This window comes from Abrus precatorius, unplaced genomic scaffold (assembly GCF_003935025.1).
Source record: "Abrus precatorius isolate BTA unplaced genomic scaffold, Abrus_2018 Scaffold11, whole genome shotgun sequence".
NCBI lineage: Eukaryota > Viridiplantae > Streptophyta > Magnoliopsida > Fabales > Fabaceae > Abrus > Abrus precatorius.
The window spans coordinates 6,864,868-6,883,196 of record NW_020874303.1 but is presented as its reverse complement, the minus strand read 5'-3'; the positions used below and the strand labels follow the sequence as shown (position 1 = coordinate 6,883,196).

The 18,329-nt window shown below is 31.9% G+C and overlaps 2 protein-coding genes and 1 pseudogene across 3 annotated transcripts; 1 reads left to right on the top strand and 2 right to left on the bottom strand.

Annotated features, from left to right (window-relative positions):
* LOC113854898 lies at positions 1 to 1,918 on the bottom strand (annotated as a pseudogene).
* Positions 1,919 to 2,715: 797 nt separating this feature from the next.
* Positions 2,716 to 3,776, bottom strand: LOC113855544 (multiple organellar RNA editing factor 3, mitochondrial-like). Its single transcript, XM_027487183.1, has 4 exons — positions 3,718 to 3,776; positions 3,250 to 3,620; positions 3,048 to 3,113; positions 2,716 to 2,945 (listed from the first exon to the last, which is right to left on the bottom strand). The coding sequence occupies exons 1-4, from the start codon at positions 3,774 to 3,776 to the stop codon at positions 2,716 to 2,718; spliced, it is 726 nt and encodes a 241-aa protein (XP_027342984.1).
* Positions 3,777 to 8,013: 4,237 nt separating this feature from the next.
* Positions 8,014 to 18,273, top strand: LOC113855072 (methyltransferase-like protein 25). Of its 2 annotated transcripts, XM_027486529.1 has the most exons (13): positions 8,043 to 8,264; positions 8,798 to 8,839; positions 9,240 to 9,323; positions 9,919 to 9,993; positions 10,162 to 10,242; positions 10,777 to 10,916; positions 11,289 to 11,528; positions 11,668 to 11,842; positions 12,368 to 12,451; positions 14,016 to 14,157; positions 14,787 to 14,992; positions 16,913 to 17,125; positions 17,244 to 18,273. In XM_027486529.1, exons 3-12 carry the CDS (start codon positions 9,288 to 9,290, stop codon positions 17,102 to 17,104), a joined length of 1,371 nt encoding a protein of 456 aa, XP_027342330.1. In that variant the 5' UTR covers positions 8,043 to 8,264; positions 8,798 to 8,839; positions 9,240 to 9,287; the 3' UTR covers positions 17,105 to 17,125; positions 17,244 to 18,273. The 2 variants fall into 2 exon arrangements, with proteins under 2 accessions (XP_027342329.1, XP_027342330.1); XM_027486528.1 differs by lacking the exon at positions 8,798 to 8,839 and having other exon boundaries at positions 8,014 to 8,264; positions 17,244 to 18,272.
* The last annotated feature ends 56 nt before the right edge of the window (positions 18,274 to 18,329 follow it).

Genomic DNA, 18,329 nt, shown 5'->3' with positions numbered 1-18,329 from the left:
TTACTTCAAGAAAAGGGGTATAACAAAAAACCATTGATCCCTCCAAGGAGACGTATACAAACTGTCCTACGAGTGGCTAAAATAAGAGAAGAAATGCATCATTTACAGAAAAAAGTCCTGGCTATCTAATCCCAGTTCCCACTATGAAAATACTACCCTTTCTAGCATATGAGTAAGTCAATGAGATGTACATCAGCAGCTTTATCCCCCTCAATTTTAAAATCAATTCGGCTTCATACTTAGGCTTGGATTTTAATGAATATGATACTCTGAATTGTATTTGTAGCTCAACCTCTGATGGAATGAGACATTGGAAGCTTAAACCCATGTCAGCTCATGCAGCCTAAATTTTTCATTGGACATGCTAATCTCCTACAAATTCTGCATATTCTCATGATGCTATATAATTTACCTCAGTTTTTCAACCTATAACAACTGATGTGGCAAGAAAAGTTTCAGAATTGGTGCTTTGGAAGATACCTCAATGATATCCCCATCTTGGATGGTATATTTGACATGAGAAGCATCAACATATATCACACCCTTTCTACAAGTCCATGTCGTGTCCATTGTCTGGTCATGTTTAATCAACCCATGCATAAAGTCTGACAATGCCCCAGGTGAAATAGGCTCCCTTGCCATGTACTGGAGATCCCGAGATAAAATGGGCATTGGAAATCCACCTGCAGAATGCATTGCGGCTGTTGAAACTAAGACCACTTGATCTGCAGTTAACTAGAGGGGAACATGGCTGATCACCCTTTGTGATTCTGCAAAAATACATGCTTAAATGCTTAATTTGCTTCTTTACAGAGAATTAATGCTCTGAGATGAAAATAAGGAAGAAATACATGAATCAACGAGTTTCAATTTCTCATAGGGAAGTTTTTACGTGAATGAGAACGTAGAAAGTGAAGTAGGATAAGGATGTGCAATTAAGATATCATTGAGAGCAAATTTTGACATGTGTAATGCATTAACAGATATCATGATCCTTGTTAACTCTGTAGGAACAATTTGACCTTCAAGTATACCATCTAAAACCTGAAAATGAATTTAAAAAATAGATAGAAAAAGTATTAATAATGAAAGCAGCTAGCCAGCTACAAAGATCATGTTTACAGTTGTTCAAATTGTAAATTTGTTAACAAGATTGAAACCAGCATCGAAGTTTTTTCTTTTCTTCTTTTAATCAGACAGCATATAAGTTGAGTGGCCAAAAAAGTATTTAAAAGGACGGAAATGGGTATTGATGCACATATGCAAGCTTTTTTCATCTCACACAATTTGATTAGATGTACATTCTGAAGCTCAAAGCATTCCTATCTTTATTCCATGCTAAACTGGTCTTCACAGGTAAGTCACGGCACAATAATTAAATTGGTTTCATAGGAGTAATTACTGGTGCAACATTAGTGTCATCAAATTTGAACATTACAAGTTATTGCATATTCAAACTTTCATTCCACAACATGCTAGCTGCTATACCTTCAAGGCTTAGAAAAGATGAAAAAAGTGATTACTGCTGAAGTTCCATCTACAGGTAAAGAAGAGATAATCTTACTTGTTCAAAGTTTTTCAACAGTTGCAGCACAAAGTTGGCCCGTGCTTCTGGTAGCATCAAACTCACTGTTCAACTGTTCCACCTATCATAAATGAAATGAGACCAAAATGTTACCATTTACCAGGTCAGGTTTGTTCTTTATTAGCATATGCCAAAAGATGATAAAATAAAATGACTAATCTCTGGGGCCAATGTTTCAACACTAAAACTAAAACTCCCATGTATATAAACCTCATCAATCTGAGTAGGGTCAGAATTCAGTCCAATAACAGGAATTTTGTCATCCATAAAATGGCTAGCCTGCAGAAAAGTTCCATCACCACCAACTGTAACAACTAGACCCACATCATTCATGGACTGAAAAAAGTTGTTACGTAGCACAGCTTTCCATCCAACTGACTTTTTCCGGCAGTTTTTTATGTGATAAGTAATAAATGGCGACATATTACTGATCAGCTATAAGCATGATTGATGTATCACAATCAACATACAAATGCTTTTATCATTAAGTATAGTTGAAGGGAAAATCAGAATAATGATAAAAATAAACACTGAAGGAACACCTTAAAACACATTTAATAATAATAAAAAAAATTCTGCAGTGCCTTATAAATTGAGAGGACATTTTATGCTCTCCCACACGTGAAACAATTATCACCGTTAATTATATATCAGTAGATAGTGAAGTTAGCGGTTTATTTAAAAATACATAAATATCATTTCCTCTAAAATATTAGAAGAATCACAATCATTAATCTAGAGAGGGTATACAATACCCTCTCAATTTTATGGGTACTGACTGTAGTAAGCCCAAAAAAAATTAAATTACAGGGCCTTGACATTGAGGATAGGTTCGGATACAAAAACAGTCTGTTTCAACTCTATTAATTTTAACAGTGAGAGATCCAAATTGCATATCAGAACATATCGGGGAAAAGACCGAAAATCATTGCAATCAGCAAAGCATACACAGCATCATAAAGGTGCTAAACATTATTATCAAATGTCCTTTGAGGACAGGCACAGGTATTTTCCACACAAAGATTTCAGTAAATATGACCTCAGAACCTTAAATCAAAACTCTACGTCAGAAAAACTTGGTTCTGTTGTCTATATGTGATAATTTATAAAAAAAAGTTCCTATTAAACATCTAGTTCTCTCCACCCGAAGCCAAGTTTTGGCTGTTCATTGAAGGTGATGGCTGCATAGGTCCTCCCTGACCTTGGCTCCAATTCTGCCTTTGAATAGGGTCTCTCCTTTCAACCTGCATTGTTTCCCGTCGTATATCATGCCTTGGCCGTGGCCTACTCCTACTGGGTTGCCTTTCTGAATATCTATATTGTGGCCTGGGGATTACTTTCCCATCAATAAACAAATCACCTGAAATTCCCACGAAAAATGATCAGGACAACCAAAGATGAACAACAACAAACCAATCTAACAATGAACTAAGCTCCTACTAAATTCAAATCCTCAACTAACCTCCATAATCCTTGTTGGGAACATCAAGATATGAATCTGGAAGGACCCAAAGAACTCCAGGCAACTCTATTAAGGCAAAATAAATTGTCACAACAGTCACACATAGTTACACAACATAACTCACAAATTTAAAACCCGAATTGTTCACAATAACAAGTTTTCATATTCAAGCAAAATGAAGGATGAAAGAGACAAAGGTAACGAATGTTGACATAGGCGTTGACCATTTCGTCGTCGGAAGGTTTAGGGTTATCGGGGAACTCCATGACGATGAGCCAGTGCTCGTAGTCGCAACCATCCAGAAGAATGGTCTCCTTAGGGGGACGGTTGCTCCAGCTCGGAGAGTGGTCGTTAAGGGGCGAGTAACCCGAACCCGAAGATTTGGTCCGAACCGAGAAATTCACCGATTCAGGGACGGGTATGGTTTGTTTGGCGGGGAGCAACGCGAATGCGAAACAACAGCGACTGTTAGAAGCGGTTGCAGAGGAAGAAGAAAGAGCTCGTGCGAGGGTAGATGCTAAGGTGCGCCGGGATTTCCCACCTCCAACCTCTACTCTGTAATCTGTTTTAGTACTGAAAAAGGGGTTCTAGTTTAGGAGACAAAAACTCTCAGTACATGACGTGAGTTAGAGTAAACTAGGAGTTAATTTTATTAAAGAAAAGTTATTACATAACAGTGAGAGATCCAAATTGCATATCAGAACATATTGGGAAAAGACTGAAAATCATTGTAATTGGCAAGGTGCTAAACATTATTATCAAATGTCCTTTGAGAGCAGGCACAGGTATTTTGCACACAAAAGATTTCAGTAAATATGACCTCAGAACCTTAAATCAAAACTCTCCGTCAGAAAAACTTGGTTCTGTTGTCTATATGTGATAATTTATAAAAGAAAAGTTCTTATTAATCATCTAGTTCTCTCCGCCCGAAGCCAAGTTTTGGCTGTTCATTGAAGCTCTCACGGATTATATGAATAATTAGTAATATGATCTTCGAAAACTTAGAATTCATGCTGTAAGTTATTTTAAGAATCTTTCCTCTTATTTCTGCCCTACTGGCTCTGCCTTACTTACTATCTCTTCTTTCCTCCCACTTAAGGAATCTGAGAAAGCTATTTTAAATTATGACCTAACTATAGAAGAAGTGAAGGCTTCTTCGCTTAGTTTAGGAAATTTTAAATATTTTTTATTCGTATGTTATTCACGTATTATTCTTTAAAAATTAATGATAATTTTTAACTATCTTTCTTTTTAATTTTATAAAATTTTAGGCTTACTTTTTTAATGTAATATAAGTTATAAAATAATAACAAAGTTATTAATTAAGTAACATAATTAGAAGTTCTTTGTCCTACTTAATTTTAACCAATCAAACTCATTTTATCATTTTATATAAAGTAGACTGGAGATAAATAATACTTTAATACTTCAAAAATTTATTTATTTTTTTAATAAATTAAAAAATAAGAATAAATATATAATAATTAAACTAGATTTTAAAAAAGCATATGACATAAAGTTTTATAAAGAAAATTATTTAAAAAGTTGGCTTCAATCCTAAATTAACTAAACTCATATATCAATCTGCCTTTTCTCTTTCTATTATTATTAACTAGAATAATAATAGAACTGAAGATTTTAGACATAATAAGAATATTAGAAAGGGAGATATCATGTCTCTATATTTTCATTCTTTGCATAAAAAAGATTGGTTCATCTAATTTAAAATAAAATTTCTAATGGGAACTGGATCTTTTTTTTCTTTTAATAATTTGAGGCTTAAAATTTTTCACATTTTTTTGCTATTGATATAATTTTAGTTGCTAAATCTGATAGACAAAATAATGATATGATTTGTGATGTCTTGAGCAAATTTGTTTTGCCTATATTTTTCAATAAATAAGAAAAAACTCTCTATTTTCTTTTTAAAAAATTATGATATTGTATTATCTTTATATATTAACCTCAATTTAGGAATTAAACATTCTCATCAGTCTAGGAAGTATTTAAGTATTCTTATTAGTCATTTTAACCTATTTAGGCAGGATTTTTTCTTTCTAGTTGACAAAGTCAATAAAAAACATTTTTCGTGGAAAATAAAATCCTTATCTATAAAACGAAGGGTCATTCTAGCTTAATCATATATTACGAGTATTCTTTTTTATTTTATGTAGTCCATGTTCATTCTTAAATCTCTAATAAGGATGTTGATAATTATTGTAAAAGATTCATTTGGGGGGTCTTTAAGTAGCAATAAATATCATTTAATTAGTTGGAGAAAAATCTATAAACCTAAGAATAAGGGTGATTTGGGCTTTAGAGATATACATCTTGTGAACCAAACTTGAATTTGTGTTAGAGGCTTATAACTTGCAATAAATATAAATTTTCTCTTAGAAAGAACTTTAACCTAGTAATAGTCAAAACTACTCACATTTATATAAAAATATGCTATATGTTTGGCATTCCCTCTTTGAAGGGTTGGGATGAATCTTATGGAATGAGCTGACCATTAGATTTTGAAAGGATAATTAAGTTTATAATTAGCATAATCTTTATAACTATGTGTTACAACTTGTCCCTAAGGATGAGTTGAATAAGCTTATAGCTATGTTTTCTCATCAAAGTGGGTGGAATTGGTCTAGAATTAGGTCTTCATTACATGCATCTATATGTGATTCTGTTGTTCAAATCTCTCCTCTTGCTTATGGAAGTTTATTGTAATGGAATTTTTTTTTCTATAAAATTTGCTTACATTTGAATCTCTCTTCCTAACAAAAATGATAATACTTATAATAATATTTTTAAATTTGTTTGAAATTTGGGAGAGTCCCCCTAACATTACAATTTTCTTATAAAAAATTGTCTATAGTAGGCTATTAACAAATGATAAAAATTGTATTCATGGTATGACTAGTTCTCTTGTTGGTGTAGGGAAGCAACAAAATTTATCATTCATATTGTTAGGGACTACTAGTTTGCTAAGCAAGTCTTGAATGAATTTATTCTTTCTAAAATTTGGTCCTCTTTCTTTGACAAAAGGTTGAATAATTGACTGGAATATAATTTATCAAAACATAATTTTTCCATATATGCCCATTGAAATTAATTATTTGGAATGGTTATTTGAAACCTATGGAAAATAGGAATAATGATACTTTCCATAATTTCCCTCTTAGTAGTGATTCTCATATACATAAAATTATGTATGACTTTAAGTTTTTCCTCTTTTGTGTCACAGCTAATTAGAAAGTTGTTTATCTTTTAATGGAGGTCTAGAACTTTGTTAAATTATAGCCTCCTCTTAATTTGCAACTCAAACTAAAAGTGAATGAGCTACTTCCCAAACTACCGGATATGTTAGTGGTGAGAGTCTCATTTGGGACAATTAGGAAATGTTATAGCTGTATTCCAGTGACTTAGATCCTTGTTCTTGTAAACTTTGGAGAGATTCTAAAGAGGCTATCTTCTTAGTTATAAAATTTTTCAATTGTAATAATCATTTGTTCTCTAAAATTAGTAAGATTAAAAATTATTAAAAAGTATTAGTTTAATTAAATTCGGCCATGTCTTTAGAGAAATAAACTAAAGTACAAATTGAGTGATTAAAATATTTAGGTTGCCCTTTTATTTTGACAAAACTTACTTTTCTTTATTTTCTTTTAAGAGTGGATACTATAAGTTCTTGGTGTCCTAAATACAATAGACAATAGTTTTAAAATTTTATAATTGATGAATAAAAAAAGTTATGGCAAAAATATTACATAGTCTATTTTATGTTTGACAAGGTTTTTAATTTTTTAAATTTATTTAACTAGTTTAAAAATTTATTTTAACAAATTAAACCTATTTGATAAATAAAATAATAAATAAATTCATTTTAGTAGCTTATAACTTTTTTACTATGTTTTAGAAAAGTGGTTAGTAGAAGTTGAGTTTATTAGTTCATAATTTGTTTTTTTATATATTTTTATCTTTATTATTTTATTATATGTTTTCTTTTATATTTTCTAATTTCACAAACACTCTCTTTAACGGTGATCACAATAATACAATTAAAAACATCATCTCACACTTGCATGAATTTGTTATGATCAAATAAACTTAAACTCACATATATAAGTGAGAGATAAAATCACCGGTCATTCACGCTAATAAACAAACTCCAATGATTAAAATAAATAATCAAACAAATATACAAACACATGCTTACAGTCAATCAAATAACCAAATTAATAAGACTTATAATTGAAAATAGGAAGATAAAAAATATCAGAAATCAGAGATCATCAATTCAAATGTTTAGAATTAGATAGCACCACCACACATTCTTTATATACATGTATTAAGTAATGCCGTATTCTTTATATCACTTTTATTATTATTAGTTTAAATTTATTAAAAATTATAAAAATTATGTCTGTTTTAATTTTTTATTATTAAATTACGTTTCTCTTTCATTTTTTTTTATTTTTAATAAATTTCATTTAATAATAAAAATGTGTTTTTAGTATTATTTTTATGCTTTCAATCTGCAATGAAGAAATCCAATACTTAACATTTCTATCACATCATAAACAATTTTAATAAGTATAATAAAATTTAAAAAATTATTAACTTAATTTTTCATATATATATATATATCATATAATTAAATATCTAATTTTACACTTATAATTAGTTTAACAATTAATTCAATCACTTTTTAATATTAGATTCATTTATTTTCTCTTTAGTTTTACTAAAAGTAATCTCCAAAATTATTCTTCTCTTTAGTTTTACTAAAAGTAATCTCCAAAATTATTCCTTAAAATTATATGAATAAAAAATTTTATTGTTTAAATGTTTTAAGTTTCATTCAATAACATTTAACCTTATAAAATAAAAAAAATATTTTTGTATAAAGTTAAAAATTAGTAAATAAAATTTAAAATTTGGGCCTTGTCAAAAGGGTGAGAGTGTGGTAAACACGCTCTGTAAATGCGAGTGTTGGGTGCGATGAGTGAGTGCAGGTATTCATGCGAGAGTGCTTGGGAGACCCGAGCATGGATGAACGATATCATCCACTTCCTCACGCCCTACTTCCCCTTAATCAATGCACACGTCGTCAATTTCTTTAAGGATAGGCTATGGGAGAATGTTAACGCCGAATGGATCCATTGCCTTCGCAAAGAACCAGTTCCCAATCTTCTCTTGGTTCCTTCTGGTTTAGTACAGGTTACTTTAGTTTACATTCCTCTCTTTTTTTCTTTCTTTCTCATATTTAATTCAACTTTTTCATTTTAATTTATCTGCAATCTTTATCTACTGTTAGTGATATTTACTTAAATGTATCCTCTGTTGTTTGAATTGGTTTATGTCTCTGTTTCTCATTTAATTAATAAAACTCAGCTTATAGCGTATTTAGAAATTTACAACTTATTAATTTTTTTATCAAAATAAGTTGGTAGAGCTGTATGGTGTACAAAATCTAAAGTTTATAACTTTTGAAAGGTAATTTACGAAATTTTACTCTAAATAGAGTTCAGCTATATATATATATATATATATATCTAAACTACAAGCTTTCAATTAATTTTACCAAATAGAACCTTAATTAATTGGATTATTATTAATTATATATAAACTACAAGCTTTCAATTAATTTTACCAAATAGAACCTTAATTAATTGGATTATTATTAATTGTTGTATGTGCATTTTGTGTTGTAAGTTCTGAAAGTGGATTTCGTTTATTGTTAAACTGCTCAGTAGCTTGGTGCGTTCGATGTGGTCTCGCTGGCTCTATTGGTGGTGAGTCTAGGTTGTGTCCTGCAACTTTGGAATGGTTTTGCTGGAAGTTTCAAGTTTCAACAGCATGATGGAAAATATTTCTATTTTTGTGTTTTGTTTGTCCCATTTGGTGTTGTTGACTGGGGTATGCAGCTACAGATTTTCAAATGAAATTCTGTACTTTTTCACTTATTGGCGACAGAATGGTTTATTTGGCCTTTATTGTATTCAGTCAATGGTTATTTTTAGGGGTTTTCTTTGATTGATATGTTGCAGGATTGGATATATTTTTTATATTCAAGTTTTTGTCTCATGTTTGCTTCTTTCTGACTTCGGAGGACACGTTATTTTCTACTTTTTTAGTTGTTTTCCTTTGTTAATTATAATATATTTTCTCTCTATGTAAAAAAATTGGTATCAGGATCAATGGCCAGCTTCTCTCAAGGAGTTCATCCTAAAATTAAGGTCTATGGTATTTTGTCAGAATCAAGCCGATATAAACGTGGTAAGTAATTTTTTCCAAGTCATTTGCCCTTACCTCTGTGAAATCTAGGCTAGATCTTGTTGATTGAAATTTAAATATTTAATGAAGAAGGCTTACACATTCTCTTTGATTATTTCTTACAAAATTCATGGGCAAGAGAATCCAAGGATTAAATTGGGGGTATATTTGTGACAGTGTATATGTTTATTTATATTGTGCAACTTATAATGTGAAACAATCTCTTTATGCTGAATTTTTTCATGCCCCTTCTTTTTGAGCCGATGAAACTTGGTGACAACGAAATGTCCTTAATCTTTCAATTGAATGGTTATATTGATCCTTAATATGCTATCCTTCATGGTTATTATCTTCTGATATTTTCTTTGGTCAGTTGAGTTAATATGACGAGAGTTTTTACCTTTATTTTTGCTCCAAGGAAATTTATACAGGTTTAAAATAATAATGAAGAATTTTTCTGAACTTAATAGTAAGAAAGACGATTTGAAGACTTAATATATCTTTTATTTTCAACCTATATTTATCTGGCCTGGGACTTCTGTTTGATAGAGTTTTGGATAGGGTAGTCTTGATTTTTGAATTTGTTTTGTACTTGTAGGCATTACCTGGTATAAAGATGACTTCTCTTAACAGTGTTCTTGCCCAGGGTATGAATGCAAAGAAAAGACATGAAGTAAGTCCTTGATTATCACATTTTTATGATTACCTTCTTATGAATTTATTGTTGTTTTGGGCTGAGGTTTTAGGCACATGACTTTTGAGTGCTATATGTCATTTTCCTTTCAGTAATGAAATTTATTGGATTTTGATATATCAGATAAAAGGAATTTCTTGTGTGCAGGTAGAAGTTCTTTCTGCTGTCGTAAATACTGTTGCAGACAGTGTGAGAGCCCATGCCATTGTTGATGTTGGTGCTGGTCAGGTGTAGCTTCATTTTCTTTTGCTTACAGTTCTGTTAGACAAGAAACTGAACGTAGATCTGTTTGGGAAATTGCATGGTTAAAATTAGTATCTTCCTCTGAATCTCAAAGGTGGAGTGATTGTTGCCTCAATGTTGAAAATGAAGGTCTGAATATTGGTTAAACAGTGAGAATAAGTTATCACTTCATTTGGTGATGCTTTTGGCATTTGCATTTACTGCTTTGTTGTTTGCATTAGATCCATTGCTATAAAAATGGAAGTCTGTATATTTTTTAGCAAAAGGCTTAATTTGTGACTTGATTTAGTGATAATTTGATCTGTGTTAACTACTTTGTTGTTTTGTTTCCATTAGATCCCTCAATATCTGAGATGAAATTCTGTATATTGGTAGAGAAGTGAGCATAAATTTGCCTTCATTAGTGATATTTTTTTTTCTTTCTGGATTTGCTTCTTTTTGTTTGCTTATTGAAACAAGTGATACTTTTCATCTATTTTTACTTATATGTGCTGCATATCCTTTTTGCTATATGATTAGGGTTATCTTGCACAAGTACTTGCCTTTCAATATCAGCATCCTGTCCTTGCTATTGATGCATGTTCTCATCATGGGAAGGTTACTGATGCACGGGCAGAACGAATTAGAAAGCACTATACATCACAGATGGTAAAATCTGGGTATGTTCCTTAATCTTCATCTTATTCTCTGGAATGTGACCTTATATGAGGAAGTACTTAGAATCTTCTTAAGGGTGTATGAAATGATTACCATATGTATGATAAGGCAAGAAGTGATCATTTTGCTTGTCAGGAATTCCAAGCATAAGTTTCAATTTTCACATTATGAATTTATTATTTAAACTAAACAATCAATGTGGGGGGATGTTCTTGCATGTTTGGGAGGATAATTGCAATTCAATAATTCAAATATATCTTTGTAGATAACTGTTCAAAGATGACCTTGTGATTTTGTTCTCTGCATTTATTATTATTAATAATAATTATTATTATTATGAGAATTCATTTATGTGTTTATTTGTTTTGCTGTAGATCAGGTATGCGGAGTTTGAATGTGCCGAAGACAATCACATGTCATGTGTTGTCCATTGACACATTAAAAACCTTGGTTGAAACATCTTTGCCTGGAGATGATGTTGAGCGATCCAGGTTAAAGGGAGAAAATCAAGAAGATCAAGGGCAACTAGATTGGCTAAGTGATGCAAACAAAAAACCTTCAACTGTTCTTGCTGGGCTTCATGCCTGTGGTGACCTTTCGGTGACTATGCTGAAGTGAGTTTAAGAATATGGCCTTTCTCCTTTTAAAACTTATTATCTGGTTGTGATCTAACATTGGCTCTCTGTATGTTACTTTAGTATATAGAATCTGTATCCTGCGAACTTATAATTCTGCCATTTGTATTTTTATTAGAACTTTCTTAGAGTGCAAAGATGTTAAAGCTGTTGTTAGTATCGGTTGCTGTTACAATTTATTATCTGAAGAATGGATTAATGATGGTGAATCTCAGTGTGGGTTTCCGATGAGTTGTGCTTTAAGATCCACTGGTTTATCACTTGGAAAAAGTGCACGCGATCTTGCTTGCCAGGTACATGACTTTTTTGGTCCCTACCTCTCTCCCTCCGCCTACTTGCAAGCATGCCAAAGGGAGGGTAAAATGGTCAGAATGTAAAAAAAATAAATTTGTTGTTGATCTTATAGACTCTTGGCAACAAGCAGCTAGGGGTTTGTAAATTGAACATCTTACGGTTTTATTTTATGATGAATGTTGCGTGTACTTGTAAAAAAATAATGCAGAAAATAAATTTCCATGATTGAATGCTTTTTGGTGTCTCTTACTTTAAGCCCCCTAGTGCCTTTCACCTTTGACTACCCTGAACATGCAATGCAACCATTGGGTATAGTACGATTAGTGCTGCACAAAACGTATGGCATGATTTTTATATATAGATTGACCAGATAAAGAACATAATCACGCATACAAACCACTAAAATTATACATACTGTATTTGTCATAAGTGTAATGCTCAATTTTTATTTCTTACTGATTAAAATATCTTATTAAAGTCATGTGAGAGGGGTTTACTGTACTATCTGCGTTTTATCATGTTAGAGTGCAGAGAGATGGAGGAGCCTGGACACACATGCTGGCATTCACAACTTTGAGTTGCATGCTTTTCGGGCAGCTTTTCAAATGGTACTGAATTATAACTTTCTGTGCATTGTATTCTAATCTTGCTTTTAATATATATTACAGAAACAATGTAGGTGGCTACTGAATTGTTTTTCCATGGTGCATTAATTTTCAAATGTACTGAAATAACTAAATCAATCAGACAATGAGATCCATTTTATACAACCAGACCTAATCTCTTTGCTTATCAATCTTATTGTAGATGGTATATGATAGGATGATTGTAATGCTTTTGTTGAAGTCTCGACTAGATAAGAGCTTATAAAGGTTAAAGCAATTCTAACCTTACGAATTAGCTTTTGGGGTTGAGTTAGGCTTAAAGTCCAAATTCAACAGCTATCACTTATTCTGCCCTCCATAAGGTTTCTTATATTGGAAAATGATTCATATTTGAGAATCTTGAACTGTGATATCTACTTTTACCTCTATGTACCTTGTTTAATATGCATAGGTGGAAGTTGGAACCACAGAATTTTTTTATCTCTTACATCATTGAGTCTTTTTTGAAGTGCTTAAAGGATCTTTCTTTCGAGTTTGTTTTAAAATCTTGCATAAACTGAATTTATATTTTAAATTTTTTTCTTGAAATGATAATAATATATTGGTGTCACAGATGAGGTTTTGGTGGTGGTCTACAACAGTGTTACTGTCTCTATGGTAATTCAACTTGGATTTATTTGTCATGATTAATGAAAAGGCTAACAAAAGTACCTTTTTCCTGTCAAATAGTTAATTATCTCATGGTATTAATTTTCATAGATGAAATTTTCAATGGGTTTATTTTACTGATGGATTTTATATTTGCTTCTTCTCTGTCTTATTATTTTGCATGTAGGAGTATGTCTTGTTTTCCTTCCTTGGAATATTTTTCCTTTTTCCATGTCTTCCTTATACAAAAAGTTAATAAAATATCTTGGATCAGCTTCATTTCTTTTTTTATACATACCTCATTATTTTGGTTTAACTAGACAACATTGTTATAGTTTGGATTTAATGACATGAGATTTCATATTGTAATTTAGCTTTTAATTTTTTGAATAAAAATAAACATGGATAAATACACAAAATTGTTGATTAGGGCTTAGCGCCATCATCATAAAAATGTATATGTTTTTACCCTATGTCTTTCTTTTTTTATTTACTTGAAAGAGCGTATAACGTTCTATTTCATTTTTGAATGGGACATTCTCATAGCAATATTGTTAATCAACTTGACAGAGAGGAAATTTACAAATAATGAAAATGAAGTTGATGACATATAGAGAAAGAATGGTTGTATTATACTTTTTGTCTGGGTCAGTCCAGTCTACACTACACTTGCAGTATGTTTTATACCCATCCTGGTGGAGAAACATTTTGTATTGTACCATGCAAAAATACAGGGCAATGAGACCAATGTGCTTCTCATAAATTTTAGAAGATCACTAAAATATTAATTTTAGTATTGCATTCTCCTCCAGTAACTGAATATGACACCCCTTTAAAAATGGTTCTTTATAAACAATACATTTCCCCTATAATTCACATCCTCTCCCATTATTAACTATATCTATTCATTGCCCTGAAGGTTCTTTCTAACTATTATCCAGAAGTCATGATGAATACTCCTTCAATTGGGCGTAAAGGGAAGGCTCTTCGTCGGCGACATCAGAGTAGATCCGCCATGAGACAAAATTTTCCTCCCGTAGTGCCTTTGGAATCAGAAACTGGTATTTGAATCATATATTTTTTGAGCTAATGTCTTTTATGAATGGAAATTCCTCTTTCTGTTTACTTTCTATCAAGCTGGGAATGGAGAACACTCACTAGCTTGAGGGGAGTGTCAAAACCTTGTTGCGCATTGTGTATTTTAGGAAGTTTTATATTTTATCCATGCTGTAATTTTATTCTTTATCACAGCTGTATCTTGCTATTAATATAAGGTTTATGTATTTAGAATCAATCCCATAATCACAGGGATTTGTTTTCTTAGAATTAGTTGTCCATACTCCATATTTCCTAAAGTAGCCAGCAGGCTCATGTATATATAGGTCCAATGACCTCATAATTAATACACAATAAAATAGAATATTATTCCTTCTAAATTTGAGACTTATATTTTTTGTTCTCTTTTAGGAGGGTACCTTTGGTTTTTTCTTGTACTTGTTTTTCTCATCTCTAATAACTTCTATTCTTTTATATAAAAATGACTGGTAAAACCTTTTCTTAGTCTACAAAGGAAAACTAAGTGAGTTCTTACACATGTTCAGTTAAAACTTCAAATAATTTGTGATCTAGCACTGGGTGATACCATTTGAATCTCTCAAATACATATATTAACTTTTTTGATGTGTTACAGAAGGGATTTTTGGCTCCGCATCAGAAATAGTGGCCTTGCCTAGTGAAATTCCTTCTAATGAAAGGGCTGGTTGTGAAGGGATTAAATCCGATGATAAATTTTTGCATTTTGAGAATTTCTGCCAGTCTGGATTGTCTCATCTTGGAATTAAACATTCACATGATATAAACCTTCAAGGCACATGGAAGGAAGCTGAACCATTTGCTGTATGTCAATTTCAATTTCTTCTAACTATTTTCATTATAATGCTCGTAGATCTTATTTTTACATTGTCTAGGGTTTTATTTTCTTTGTAGCAGTTTTTTTTTTTTTGTTGCTTACTTCTGTTTTCTTTTTCTATTCTGTATGTAAGTTTAAAATAATGCTTCTTATAATCAATAGGATTTGAATTTGATGCTACAACTGCATGTGTCCCTGTGATTAAAATAAATTGGTTACTTGGTAGGAATCCCTACCCTTTAATGAGAGGCAACAATGATCGATTGAGTGTGTTGCATAGTTTAATGACTTCTTTTACATGTTCTTCAGATTTTGACATCAACATTATTTAGATTGGTTAAGCTTCAAACATATGTCCTCAGAAACATAAGAATTCAAGTTTTATGTGGGGAATGTGATGTAGTGGGGCAGACAGAGGTTAGATGCATCATTAGTCAGATTATAATGGGCATGCAAGATGAGATCGGAAATCCTGCCCTCACATTATTTATCATGTTTCTAGTCACCTTAAGTTGCATGGTTTATTGGCTTATCTTGTTAATAAGGTTGGGTGTATTAGGAAAAGAAATTTATTTGTTGTATGAAAAGAAGAGAATACAAAAATTTTAAAGCCTAGAACCTCTTGTAGATCTCAATATGTTGAAATTATAGGAATTTTGATATAGGAGGAGGAAGAGAGAGATAAAAGAGACTATGAAGGTCTTCTATTGTGATGTGATATGATGAGATACAAAATATAAAGTACTAACCCTTATTTATACTTATTCTAGCTAGACTCTTATTTTTAATTAGATAAGGAAGCAAATAATAATGAAATATGAACCCATACCTAATTACTAATATTATCTAAAGATACTTTAAAATATTCTAAAGCTCCAATGATGACATTATAAGATATTTCCTATTATTTTAACACTTCCTCTCAAGTTAAACTAAACTTTAAACTTGGTACCATTATACTCATTAAAATAAAGTCACCATCAGAATGATCATTGATGGGAAAAAAGTCAATACTAGTATGACAGTGGACTGCTGAACTGATCATCAGCAGATAAAGATGTAACATTATTATTCATACTTAACTCCTCAATGCCATGTCAGCACAGGGAAATATTCAAACGGTAGCCAAGACGAGGGAAAATTAGAGATAGCCACCACAAAACAAGAAACAGTGCAAAAACTTCAAATCCAATGGAGAGAGGATGTGTCAGATTTGACTACTGAACAAAATAGCCATTTTTCAAGGGAACCAAACAGCCACGGGAAGGTGGCAAATAGAGGTGACAGGGGCTGGGCTTGTTGAAGATTATGTGGCTACTGGCTAGTAAAATGACGGCAAAGGTGGAAGAACAGGGGCAACATGCGCATGAAAATTATCGTGTTGAAATTATAAGAACTTATGTAGAAGAGGTGGAAATGAGAGACAATAAAAAGACTGAATAAAATTGTCTTGTGTATACTGATGAGATACAAGATACTATGCACTGTCTTCTATTTATACTAATTCTAGACTCTAATCTTAATCTAATAAGGAGACAGATCATGAAATATGGAAGCCATTCATAAGATATCATCTAAGATACAATAACAATATTATAAGATATTTGATAAATATTTTAACACAATCTATGTTTAGATAGACTGTAGAATCTGGTTTTTTAAAGTTTATACTTTATATTACTATCCATTGGTTGCGTTTTCTTGTTACCATCATCTCAATATGATTTTGGTCATAAAGTAAAGTTTTCTGCAAACTTAGAATGATTTATTTGGACTACATATAGAAAATTGGCTAGATTGCCATTGAAAGCAAAATTTCACATGGTTTTTTAGAAGTTATATATATTTATGCTATAATCCAAGACAAAATTTGAACTGTTAAGTACTTATGTAGCAATTATGTACAGGACCTTATAGGACCTTATTGGACTCTCAGAGCTGCTTTAGGGCCTCTATTGGAAACTCTTATTCTGCTTGATAGATTATTGTTTCTTCAAGAGCAAGGTAGTGTGTTGGAAGCCTACTTATTACCAATATTTGACCCAACCATATCCCCAAGAAATGTGGCCATAATTGCAAAAAAGATTGACGAAGATTGAAGATCCTCCTGTTACTGAAAGGTAAGTAGTCTGCGTGTCATTTATGTGCATCAATTTGCCACGTATTCCCGTTACCTAATCACAGCTCCTTGTATATCCTTTTGTTTCATTATTCAATTGCTTTATTTCTCTGTAGCAGGATACATCCCAGTGTTTTCTTTTACTTCCAAAAAACAAAGGTGTGAAGCTAGACCATGAAACATCTGTTTCAAGGTTGAATATGACTAAGTATTGCTTGGTTGGAGTGGAGGTTCTTTATAAGATCCTTTTTCCTGGTTGGATTATTTTTCTGTCACATGTTGATATTATTAAATTGATTAAACCATATAAAGGACCTGTATTGCTCTCTCTACTCCAATGCTGGACTTCCTTGTGAGTGGAGTTGATTCTCAAAGGTCCTCTCAAGTTTCAAGTGAAGAAGGTCAAATCCACAATGATGCTGCAATCATTTAATGCCCTGCTTTCTTGATTCACCAAATCCTCTTAGGTTAAGATCAATTATATGGTACTAAGCCACAATGCTGCTAAACTGTCATGATTCAGTTGCGCTGCTTCCCTCTGTCCTTGTCGGTAAGAGGTTGTTACTCAGGGTCCAACATCATGAGATGTTACTTTGTTATCGTTAATCACATGTTTAGGGTTATTTGTATTAATTATTGAGCTTCCAGCATATTGGTATACTATTCTTTTTGTTGTCTTTCCGCTTTGGGCATGAACTTTTTTTATTCTTTTTACCGAATTACTACGGTGTTGAGTGTTCTCAATAGATAGTGCTAGAAGTAATTCTCAATAGTATGTGCTGAAAACGTGAAATAGATGTTGGGCTCAACGTGTGGTCCGTCAAGAAGCTGTTAGTTTGGCCCAAAGCCCAAACTCTTCAATATTGTTGCATTTCTTTTGTGTTCTCAATATATGTTACTAGAAGTAATTTTCAAGGTATTATGTTATATGTAGGGATTGGGTCCTTCGAGAAGCTGATAATTTGGTCCAAACTCTTTTTTGCTGTTGCATTTATTTCCTATTAATTTATTTTCTCGAGGTTTTAATATTGTACTCACTAGGAAGTAATATTCTTTGTAAAATAGGGTATGGTACATGAAATCGTATTTGCTTTATTCTTTCGCTCTTTCATTCACTAATGATGATTATCTGCTGTTTAATCAGTAGTTCAACACTTCTATTGTTCCCTAAGTTATGGCGTTGCTATTGTTAAGTTCCTGTGTTA

What these genes read in the sequence shown, in the direction of transcription:
- LOC113855544 (XM_027487183.1), bottom strand. Translation starts at nt 3,776, where the DNA reads ATGATTTTCAGTCTTTTCCCAATATGTTCTGATATGCAATTTGGATCT. An exon ending in CAACGCCTATGTCAACATTC is followed by an intron (nt 3,114 to 3,249) that starts GTTACCTTTGTC and finishes TTGCCTTAATAG; the next exon opens with AGTTGCCTGGAGTTCTTTGG. An exon ending in TCCCAACAAGGATTATGGAG is followed by an intron (nt 2,946 to 3,047) that starts GTTAGTTGAGGA and finishes TGGGAATTTCAG; the next exon opens with GTGATTTGTTTATTGATGGG.
- LOC113855072 (XM_027486528.1), top strand. Translation starts at nt 8,028, where the DNA reads ATGCGAGTGTTGGGTGCGATGAGTGAGTGCAGGTATTCATGCGAGAGT. An exon ending in ATGCAAAGAAAAGACATGAA is followed by an intron (nt 9,994 to 10,161) that starts GTAAGTCCTTGA and finishes TCTTGTGTGCAG; the next exon opens with GTAGAAGTTCTTTCTGCTGT. An exon ending in CACGCGATCTTGCTTGCCAG is followed by an intron (nt 11,843 to 12,367) that starts GTACATGACTTT and finishes TTATCATGTTAG; the next exon opens with AGTGCAGAGAGATGGAGGAG.